This window comes from Stylophora pistillata, chromosome 6, assembly GCF_964205215.1.
Source record: "Stylophora pistillata chromosome 6, jaStyPist1.2, whole genome shotgun sequence".
NCBI lineage: Eukaryota > Metazoa > Cnidaria > Anthozoa > Scleractinia > Pocilloporidae > Stylophora > Stylophora pistillata.
Genome location: NC_142524.1, coordinates 17982075 through 17993503, shown reverse-complemented (window position 1 = coordinate 17993503; position 11429 = coordinate 17982075). Strand labels below are relative to the sequence as shown.

Sequence of the window (11429 nt, the reverse complement as noted above, 5' to 3'; positions counted from 1 at the left end):
CATACAAGTAACGATTCTTTTTTATGGCTGAGGGTCCAAACGGTTTTAAATACCACAGTCTCAATAAGCTTAGAAATATTGAAAGATAGGTACTGCTGTTGGTGTTATAGTGGCTTGATATCTCAGTGATAGCTTAAATCTTTATATTTTATATGACTTTAAAATTGGTTGAGCTATAGTATCAAGGATCTATAGCATGTGGGGTAAATTCAAAAGGTTTGAAATCTGAAATATATCAAGAATAATCTGGTGACCTCAATTAACTCTTTGACTCAGGTTTTTTCCTTTTACTTATCCTTGACCTCCTACTTGCTTTGCCACCCACCTCATCATGCATTGTCATTTAATGTCTGCTCACTGGCTATTTTACTCCCTAATCTTAAGTGACTCTGCCAAGGAGCATTCATTACTCACTGGAATGGGGTGGGGGTGTACAATGGAGAGGGGAGGGGGGACTTGCAGAGTTATTTGAGAGAATGCATGGGATATACAAAGGTTCATGACTTAAAAGAGAAGCATTCTTGTAACACAAATGACCAATTTATTACTTTGATGAGTGACAAGTACCAGTACAAAATTAACCAAGCAACCAGCTACCCAACTACACCATCACACTAACCCTATCACCTCAAGGAAAGATATGTATAAAGAAATGTACAAATAGGGTCTCTGTGAAATAGAACCTTCAAAAGCTGACAGTTTAAAGGCTACTTCAAAAGTTGATGCTTAATATTCTGCAATGACATTTCAACTTTTTAAATCAAAGCTTTACTTTTTCAATTCCTATACATTGGTTGCAACATCAAATGAAATTGTTTTCAAGAACTAGAGACAAAGTTTTTGAAAAATTCTTAAAAAAGTAATAGCGAATTTCAAATGCATACAGAATTTTCAAGTAAAATGAGCCTGTTCTAGGCATTCAGTGAGTGAAACAGCCAAATAGTAACTGACATGATAGTAGTGGTAGTGTGAAAACTGGAACAGCCTAAGCCAAAACAAGTGGTATGTACAGAAGTGATGCTGGTAAACCAAATAACACAAATCCTAAATACAGAGGTGTAATTCATCAAATGTGAAAGAGTTTTCAGATGAAGTCAAAGAGTTCAGTTGTTTCAAATGCGAGTACAAATGACCTGTATTTGACTTAATTTTTTGTCAGCCAAAGCTTACAGTAAAATACAGAATAATGAACTCCATTTTAAGTCTGAAATGTTTGAAAACTAACTCTAGCTGGCTTTATTGATGATTAGTGAAAAATCTTGCATTTTTGATGGTTTACAGTCAATACTAAATTTAGGCCATTTGACAGTTGACATGCTAAATGTTACTAACCAACCATAAAAAAACTTGCTCTAAAGGATTTTCAGGACATTTTAGTAAAGCCACAAAGTGATCTGTGTTTTTTAAATTAATAACTACATACAAATTAAAGTGCTCTACTGTCATAAATTATGTGGGGTAAAGGAACAGGAAATGAAGATTAACAGAATGCGAAGTGTACAATTACAGCATGCAATTTACAGTCAGTTAAAAGGATTTGTTTATAGCTAATAATTACATCCACAAAATGAATCTCGCCGATTCAATCATTACATTCCCTCAAGTTGAGCAACCTTCTGTGCAAATATCTTTATTTCCTTTTCCACTTCAGCTTTTAATTGTGCTTGACTTGCTTGTGGGTGACTCTTCACATACTGACTGATCCGAATTACAGTCTCTGCCTTCAAAACAACAAAACATTCTCTATCACAGTGACACATACATACTTTATAAGAAATAATTCATGGCTAATATGAATCCGCATTTCAACTCTGCAAAGAGCCTCATCACAACTACATGACCATTCTCTCAACGTAGAAATGTACATGTAACTCAAGTACAGGACTTTGAGCATGATGCTCAACAAGTTTGCTTTGAGATTTTTTTTTTGGTTTCAAAACTGTAATACAACTCTTTAATCATAAATGTAACTCTTTATTGGGACTTTGAGCACTTCAAGACTGCAAGTGAATTTGCTTACTTTTTTTTCTATTGTACAAGTTATAGTCAAGGGCTGTTGATGTCTTCGGCTGTTACTGGCCCACTATAGTTCCATGCCATATGGCTAGATTTTCAAACTTACTTGTCTGAGGTCAGTAGGTTTGTGTTGAAGTTATTACAATTATGTCTGGACAAAATCAACAAAGAAAAGAAAAAAGAAAACATCTTGAGTACCACTGTATAACCTACCCTAAGAACATCAGCTTGGGACACAGAAAGTCTTTTGTAAACTTCATAGCAAACTCTACCAGTTACAAATGCATTGTAGAGAGCCCTTCCCTCCTCTCCACCATTAATGAATGCTAACACTCCAATCTGTTGAAAATACAAAAAATATTCTAATTCATCTCAATGCCCAATTTGTGCTTCATCCTTCCACATATTCTCAAGAAAATCACTGCTACAGCTATAAAGTCATGCATGTATTTTACTGACTACAATTGGCACTAACAGAGCAACCAGGAGAATTTGAAGAGAGCAAGTTCATTTCAAATTGACCAGAAAGCTGTTTGGGGTTTTAAACTGTTGTGACCTACCACATGCCTATCTGTCTACCAACAACTGTTGTCAGTTACAGGGAGATTTTCAAAAGTTTCACTGCCTTGAAAGATATTTTATTTGAATGGAACACCTGATCTAAGTAACCATTTTTGTTTAAAGTGCATATGACACGAAATTTTTTCTCTTGTTTCTTGTAGTTGGATATCTATAGAAAATGTTTTGAAGCCTTAAAAGTGCTGGAAGAATCTAAAAAGCATTTTTTTGCTTTCAAAATATGTACAATTTGCCTTCAAATTTGTCCTGGTCATTGCGCGGCCAAAATTGCACATGATATCGTAATGTGACGTCGCATTCTGTCAGGATCTGAAGATTTAGGGCTAAAATTATGAGAAGATCCTCCATAAACTGAACAATTTTTTTTAGAGGGTTGATTTTAAAGAAAGTAGAGATCATTCAAATTAAAGAGAAAGGCTAAACATTTTTATTTATACAAAGGTAAAGGTAACTTAAAAGGCTTCCAAGCAAAATTTGAAACATTTTATAAATAAGTATCTGTCAGGATCTGACACCTGTAAATTGAAAAGAAAAATAAATGCATTTTATTACATCACTTGCAGTGCCTGTGGACAAGATGAAGTGAATCCTATGTTCTGATTGGCTACCCAAGTGGGCAAGATGGGCCGATCTTGCCTCCTCAGGATTGCCCGCATTGATCCCATGCAGGAAAAAAATAGAATTAAAACTATGTTCATAATTCTTGGACAATTTCAGCAAAGGAAACGCAAAAAGTGGTAGAAGGTAGTCAAACCATAAAAATGCAAAAAAAGAACTCGGCCAATATCCAGCCATCTTGACCTCACACTTGGTTAATATGTACACTCTTGAATGAACAAAAACAGGACTGGTATGGCAAACACACATGGTTTAAATAAGCACAGTGATGAACATCTCTTGAAAACAAAACACCCAAAGATCTTATGGAAAGTATTGTTCAATTCCTACCACCCTTAATCTCCAAAGATTTACCTCAGTTCAGTTTTAAAGGTCACCATAAAGTCAAATTGCAAGTGAATTCAAATGTGTGATTTGCAGTTGCGAGTCTGCTTATTTGTTTCTGCAATGGCACATGTAAATCTTGTCTTTCTTCTCCCAAAACATAGGCATGCTACGCATGCAGGAGTTATTTTTTTGGATACGTAGGTTGAAATGGGACACTATATAACTGATGCTGGTGTCTGAATAATTGTTGGCAAAAACAAACTGCATTGGTACAACGCTTCCTGCAGTCCCCTCCACAGCCCTAATTTGAACTTGTCATGCAAAGCTATCTCTCATGACGAGACTAAACAACAACCTGCTAGTAGGTTAAAATTGTGCTTATTGCCGTTCCTTCATCAGAGACAAAGTCCAAGTTATTATTGTGACCATTAAGGGCCAGAATCAGAAATTCTGTTTGGTTTTTCCTGTACAAGAAAATGCACAATAGCACGCAGTTTTTAATTGGCGTTAAGTAATGTCGTGGCATATCCAGGGAACGAGGTTGAGTTTTGGCATTGAGTGTCAGTCAGATTTGAAGTACTGGCCGCGCATCAACGATAAGCTTGTTACAGTTTATACTCATCTTTCGAGTGAACTTAAATATATTTATTTATAGTACAGCCTAATACTGTGAATCACTACTATCGTTAACGTACTGATGAAAACAACAACCCTTGGGAACAGTAATACAACCATCTTATGTAAACGTTGGCGATTGAAACCATCCATAAATAAATATTGCGAACAAAACAATTGTACTTTTCTCACCAAAAAAAAAAAAAAACTTGTGGAAGTCACTGCCACATACCTTTAATTTCAATCAGTCAAAAAACTTGAGGTTAATAAAATGCCTTCTGTGATATATCGTTCCGAGGCAAAAAAAAAATTCAAAGGTTTGTTATTAGATGTAAGCGAGAGAAATCCTAGTAAATAAAGTCATAGCGTTCAAATACAACTTTTTATTGAGTGATCCCGCCTTTCCTCTGGCGATTTTAGTTATTCCAAATTTTCATGGATGGCATCAACTTGTTCCGAAGTCTTAGCCTCCATAACTCTCCATGTTAACAAACCATGAAACGCACTCGACAGCGATTTTGCTATAACAGCAAAGCCTTTAATTCCAACCAATTCAATTCAATCCGCTGATCCACAAATCTGGCCCAAATATAGGCTCCGTGTAGCTTCTTGTTCAGTAACAGATGGTTGCCTCAAAATACTCTTCGATATAATTTTGCAGTGGAAAGCTCTATTTTATCTCTTACAGCCTCTGGACAAAGATATTTTCCGGTCTCCGTTCTTCGAACAAGTGAAAGTCGATTGAACCAAGAGAAAGTATCATTCTTGAAAGGATAATAAGGTGGGCTACTTGATTGGTTGTTGCCTATCTGGACTTTGCCCTTTGCCTGCGAAATACGTGATAAGATACAGGTTGTTTACAGGAAATTGACACGCAATGGGGTAAAGTCCAGGTTAGCTATAAGCGAATTTTATTGGTAGAAAACGTCTAAGCACATGAGAGTTGCGTGGAAAATTAACCGACCGTATCATTCTGTCCCTTGTGAAATATTTTTCATTGAGGTAGATTTATGTCATAAAATTTGCGATGTTTACTGGAAAATGGCATTTCGTCTAAAAAAATCTAATCCATACTGGCGAGTAAAAAGTAACACGCAATTGTAACGGGAAAGTATCGTTTAAACAATATTTAATTCATGGAGGACTTTTAGAAGCAAAGAAACGGATATGTGACATGGCAGTCGACGCAGAAAGTAAATGTAACTTGGTGATCGTTTCAACCGCTGTTAAAAGACCAACCATATGGCAAAAAAAAAAATTACTAATCAAATATGATTTATGCAAATATCTTGCACAAGATTTACCAGAGTCAGTAAAACTAGCCTTTCTGAAACAACACGCTATAGCGCTAAAATTCGTGTTAGGCCTCCAGCTGATGGTGTATGCGTCGTAAGTGAAGGAGCGGTACACAAAACATGCATGTTTTAACTCGCTAATCGGTAGAAAAAGATCCCTGACGACCTTTCAAATCCAGACAGATCATAGCGATAAAATCCTCACGAAGGACATGAGACATTACACTGAATAGATGGTCTTACAACTCTTGTAGATGTCATCTTACCTCGTTCCTTGAGCGAAATTCAAAATTGGAATGGCTGATTAACTCATATGTAGCAATGAAATATCCTGAAGTTGTTCCTATCAACATCTGAAGTAATATTTGACTCAAAATTTTTCTCATGTTCCACTCAGTCTCCTTCAGAAGGAAGAATAAGCATAGTCGTACAACGATCACAACTCCACCACTTTCCCAACACGACTGATACATTTCCTGAATTCGCGAACCGCTCTCTCCGACTCAAGCGTTGATTCGCTGAAATTTGAAGACCTGTCAAACTACAAATTAGCAAGAACGCTCTGATTGGTGCGACATCGAAAAATACTACAATCTGATTGGTTTGAGATACACCAAAAAATTGGGCATATCACATTGTGTTGAGATACACCAAAAAAAAGATGCGCCAATCAAATTGCTTAGAGATACACCAAATTGCGCTGATCAGATTACACTAGACCACAATACACCAATCTATACGCTAACACCTAGTTATTTTTTTTAAAAAAAATAACTCAAAAACTGAAGTTGAATGAAACACCATTTCTTGCTGGACACAAGGGGATTTATTGCGACTTTCATTCATCAAATTCCCTTGGTTTCTGTAGTGAAATTTACAGTAGAAATGTCTGTCAAGGGACTTCCAATGATTAAACAAATGTATCTATATAGAAGACCTCAAAACTTCACTCAACATTTCACAAACAAACAAATTGTTTTGGAGAATTCAGATATCAAATGAATGAGAGTCACATTGATTAATATAATTGTTAAATGCAAATACCTCTTGCTTTAATTTTTTGAGTTACTTTTTGAAAGGATTATTTAACTACAAATGGTTTTTAGGCCGTGTGTCAATCTTTTTAAACAAAGCAAATTTAGTATCACAAAATCTAAATTTATCGGTAATATTTTGGACTGGCATCGAACGGTAATGGCCTTGTCTAAAAGCCCTATGAATTAAAAAAAATCCACAGATGTTCCCTTTCTTGAACCGTGTGGCAAACTACAGCATATATAATTTATCTTGTCACGTAGCGCGTGGAGTATGCGGCAAATATTTTGTCGTAAAAGAGTGGAGTGGCTAAGTACTAGTGACTACCCGTTTACAGAACGAAAGTTACTGTTCATAATTGACCTCATACCAAATTATTTTGGAAAACTCAAAGGCGGCTGTAGTCCAGATTGGCAGTAGGGATACGCATTGCTCTATAGCAAAAAACGTCGATTAGATTCTCCTGTGGTAATCATCGTAACAAATTTTAAGTCTTATCCACAAACCTGATTCAAAAGCTCCACCAAATCCATACGGAAATTCAACGCCATGTCACTACGCAATCTGCATTCGAGGGTCGTTTAAATATGGAGAAGGCCATGTCGGTTCCAGGCCTGAGAAGCGTATGTAACCATGTTCCAGGCGTTACTAGTTACCATATTTGGGTATGATGATTAGAATCTGCAAATTTCAAAATGGCAGTAAGAAACGCTAGAGAGAACGATCGGGAGCTTAGCTTCTTTCGCTATGATTGGGCTCTTTCGCGATACAGATGGATAGATGAAAATTGTTGCAATACAGTGTCTGGTTTCGGAAACGTAGAAAACTTTGTTCACCCCTCGTCTGATGTCAAGGTGGCTAACTTTGTTTACATATTAAGTTAACTCGAGGTGGCCAGTTATTATGAGCCCAGCTACTTAAAAAAAAAAAACTTAATCGACAGGAGAAGTTTGAGATTAAGAGAAAACATTTGCTGACAGAATGGAACTGTCACGAGCCAAATATGAACAGAATTGAGCGGTTAATTCCAGCACCTCAGCTGAAAGGGTTATGGGCGGGCACCTTAATCGACTTTGATCGGATTGAGTCAGAACAACATCTGTTACAACGTTTTAGGCTGATTTTATACGGAAGAATATTCGAATGGAGCCAGTATTGGTGTTTGAAACAAGTTCGGCTCCATCAGCGCTCGACACTAACTTTTCAACTTACTAGACAAGTGGCTAGTGACATCTTAGATGTTACCACAATTTCAGTTTGGTTACTAGCCAAACTGGCTCGTGGAAATCGAAAACCGCTAGCCAAAACTGAATTTCTACAGTCTGTGGCTAGTGGGCTACCGTGAGACCTCAGTGTTGTTTCTGAGTTCGGTGGCTCATGGCCACTTTGATTTGTCTTTTTTTGTTTTTATTTATTTATCAGTGTTCACTGCAGCCAGGTTATGATTTAGTGATGTTTCTTGAGTGTGGTGGTAAAATTTATCTTCTTTGCTTATCGAGTGTTAACTTTTTCATAGAGGAACCTAAAGGAATGTAAAAGATGTACTAGTACTAGGTGTTTTAGTCTTCTTCTTTATGATTTGGGAAAAATTCTCTATATTTATATTCTCTATTTTTATCTCATTTTGTTAATTATTGTTATTTTATGTCTTGCGTGATGGCCCCCCTTTGCGAGACTAATAAATGTAGATGTAGAAATAAATGTAGATGTATTTGTACATATAAAATGAAACTAAATAGAAGAGGAAGTCATCGGAGGTCAAACAAATTTCTTCTTCCTCAAGGTTTCATTCAGGAGACACATTTCTCAAGAGGGCCTGAATACTCATGTAACTAAATCGAAGAAAGGTAGGGGTGCATGTATGTATTCTTCAATTATTCTCACATATTATGTCAGGCTGGTGTGAAGTTGAAAAAAGTTTATTTTTGTGAAAATTGCTCTTATGATTTGCTTTGTTGAAACTTTATGATTATGGGAGAAAGATTAGGAAAACTATGTCTTTCTTAAAAATTTTAAATTTTAGTTACAAGTGTTAATGTACAGTACCACTTCCAAAGTAAGTTACCACCATCTCTCGAGATGGGTCTTGTTTCTTTTGAAAAGCATCTCGTTTTTCTTAAGAAGCCTTTAGTTTCATGGGAGTCTTTTCTCATTTCTCTGAAGTGCACTATAAGCACCAGTGGTTTACATTTTAGAGACACATTGCCAGTATTCAGATACAATGATGTGAGTGTTGGGTATTACAAACTTGCCTTTGAGAATTGCACTGAAGGTGGATTATAAAGCAATCTTGACTTGTCAAACATCAGTTGTTTTGGTTGTTAGTACTGCTGTTGACATGTAGGTAAAGAAAATATGGAGGTTTGTGATCTTGAATCAGCAACAAGCTCATTATGTTGATTTCCACATGTGGTAAGATTAGCAGCAACACATCATAGTGGAGAAACTAGAAGCTATCCAAAGTTGCGCAGTGAGATTTATTAAACATGATTATAGTTAGAACACCAGCGTGTCCAATTTGAAGGAATCCCTATCTTTGGATTTACTAAGTGAGAGAAGAAAATCCCATCATCTACAAATTTTCCGTAAATTTGTGAACAATAGTATTGCTTTGCCTATCCCATCTTATTATCAATTGTCTATTAGGGAAACTATAAATTATTTGATGAATTCATTTATTCAACCGTCTGTACATCATGATTGCTACAAGACTAGTATAGCTTCTTTCTGAGAACTATAAGGGACTGGAACTGTTTATCACCTGGAACTAGATCACTTACTTATTCAGCTTTACAAATCAATTTTTTTTAAGTTTTTATTTCTAAGTATAACTATATTATTAATTACATATTTTATCTATTTATTTATTATTTTTATTGGCTATGTTTATATTTTTATTCTTTTATCTCTTCTTGATGTGTAATAGCATTAAAGAGTATTAAAATAGATCATGCCTCCACACTTATATGCACTCATAAACATTGTGTTTTTTTAATTTGTTTCATGATCATATACTATTTTGCCCAGTCCATATTAGCCTTAGGCTTTGTATTAAAGTTATTTTTAATACCCTTAGATATAGTCAGTATTACCAGTAGCATATACCACACGGGTCATGGAACACTGCTTTTCTTATACACTGATTGGCTTGTATGAAACTGATTAGGAGCCACAGGGACATCAAGAGTTAAATTTCTGACCATTTTTCTCTATACCAACAGAATTAAGCTATCTTTTTGGTTTCTCTGTGGTATATACTAAAAAATAATTAATCACTTCAGTGTTGGTGAAAGTGTTAGAAATTTACCGAGCTGTGATAACCATCACCATTTATCTCCACTTCAGCATATAACTATATACAATTAAATATGAAACCTAAATGGTTTTAATGACCACAATTTACGGCTTTGTCTGAATTTTTAATTTTTTTCAGGAAAGTTAGTCACAAGAAGTCAAAGCCTTTGCACCTTGCAACTAAAAAATGAAGCCCAAGAGGTGAGTTTTTCTTCCTCTCTCTCTGAGTTATGATATTTGATATAATAAAAAATTTGGACATAAGCCGGCCATTCTTATAGACCTGTGAAGCAGCACTGTTCAGTGTTCAGTTCACAAGCTTAGACCGACCTGAGAGTTGACTAATAAGATTGTTCTATTCGACGAGGAATCCTGAAAATGAACAAACTGCACTGTAAAAACACTGCGAAAACAGTCGATCGCAAATATTTACGAAATAAAAAAGTCTTGCCATGGCTTCGCCCGTAAACTATTTTCTTCGACCATGAATGCACACAAGAATTTCTACAAGTTCGTCAAGATGTAAATAGGCGAAAAAAGCTGTCGATAACATTCCATTTACAACATTGGAAAGAGTACCATATAACCCCATACATTAATTATGCATTCAATTTCATTAATTATGTATGCACCCTATTGTTTTTAAGACAATGACTTATTCCCACGGGTTTAGCATATATTCATTACTAATAAGTACTTACTGCTTCAATAAAAGAGAAATTGATTGAAAGCGGCTTTTTCGTCTCCATTCCTTTCTCACGTTTTTCTCCTTTCTCCCCTTCGTTCCTAACTTCTCCTCGGTTTTTTTTTCTTTCCTTTCCTTTCCTTTTTACCTTCTTGGCAGTTCTGCTGAGCCTTGAACCATCGCTCCTCAGGCTACGCGTTATTATCAGACAATTATCAAACCATAGCCTTACCACTATGCTACGCAAACTAGTTAGGAGTTCCTCTCCAAAAGCTAAATTTTCTTTTACCTTTCAGTAAAAAAATTTTCATAACAATATATGTGCATTGATATAATGCACCAAAGGTCCCCTTTGCACTAAAGAATGCATTTTTTCTTCTCTACGATTGGCCAAATACCACATAGAAAACAAAATTTATTCATACCTCTTTCTAATAACATCAACGAAAGAAGAAGATAGAAGGAAGAAGAACAACAACAACTCGGAGATGGGGAGACTTTCTCGAATATTATCGGATCACGACCGGTGCATACAGAGGTGTAAGGATCACAACCTGCTTGTGACGTTGGTAAAATGTCCTCGAGCTGGGTGCAGCAATGAAGTTAGCTGGACGCGACGTGCTTCATCGCGAGACGGGTACGAGTGGCGATGTTCAAAAAAGCGTTGCGATGGAATGGCTTCAATGCGCCGGAATTCACCGGTGCGCCCACACAGGGTATCGAAAATACATGGTGGGGAATCAAGCGAGGTTTGCCCCAAACAGGAACATCCAAAGGACTTTTCGATGGCTACCTACAAGAATATATGTGGCGTCAGCACTACGAAAACGATCCCTTTGGAAACATTATCGAACATATCGCCCAACTTTGTGAAGTCCAGAAAGACTAGATACAAAGGTTTCTTTGCATCGCTGTATGCACCGGCCTTCACGAACAATTTTCATCACTAGGACACGAAAGGATAA

General features: G+C 36.2%; 2 protein-coding genes across 3 annotated transcripts in view; one reads left to right on the top strand and one right to left on the bottom strand.

Moving 5' to 3' along the window:
- Positions 1-518: 518 nt before the first annotated feature.
- LOC111340245 (uncharacterized) lies at positions 519-7117 on the bottom strand. Its single transcript, XM_022947062.2, has 3 exons — positions 6992-7117; positions 2230-2355; positions 519-1721 (listed from the first exon to the last, which is right to left on the bottom strand). The coding sequence occupies exons 1-3, from the start codon at positions 7034-7036 to the stop codon at positions 1590-1592; spliced, it is 303 nt and encodes a 100-aa protein (XP_022802797.1). The 5' UTR covers positions 7037-7117; the 3' UTR covers positions 519-1589.
- Positions 7118-7150: 33 nt separating this feature from the next.
- LOC111340231 (katanin p80 WD40 repeat-containing subunit B1) overlaps positions 7151-11429 on the top strand; it is a 49531-nt gene continuing 45252 nt past the window's right edge. For both annotated transcript variants that reach the window (XM_088726105.1, XM_022947040.2), the window contains exons 1-3: positions 7151-7339; positions 8269-8332; positions 9919-9980. In XM_088726105.1, the coding sequence (XP_088582231.1) occupies positions 7181-7339; positions 8269-8332; positions 9919-9980 (285 nt within the window). In that variant the 5' untranslated portion in view covers positions 7151-7180. The remainder of the gene's footprint in view (positions 7340-8268; positions 8333-9918; positions 9981-11429) is intronic.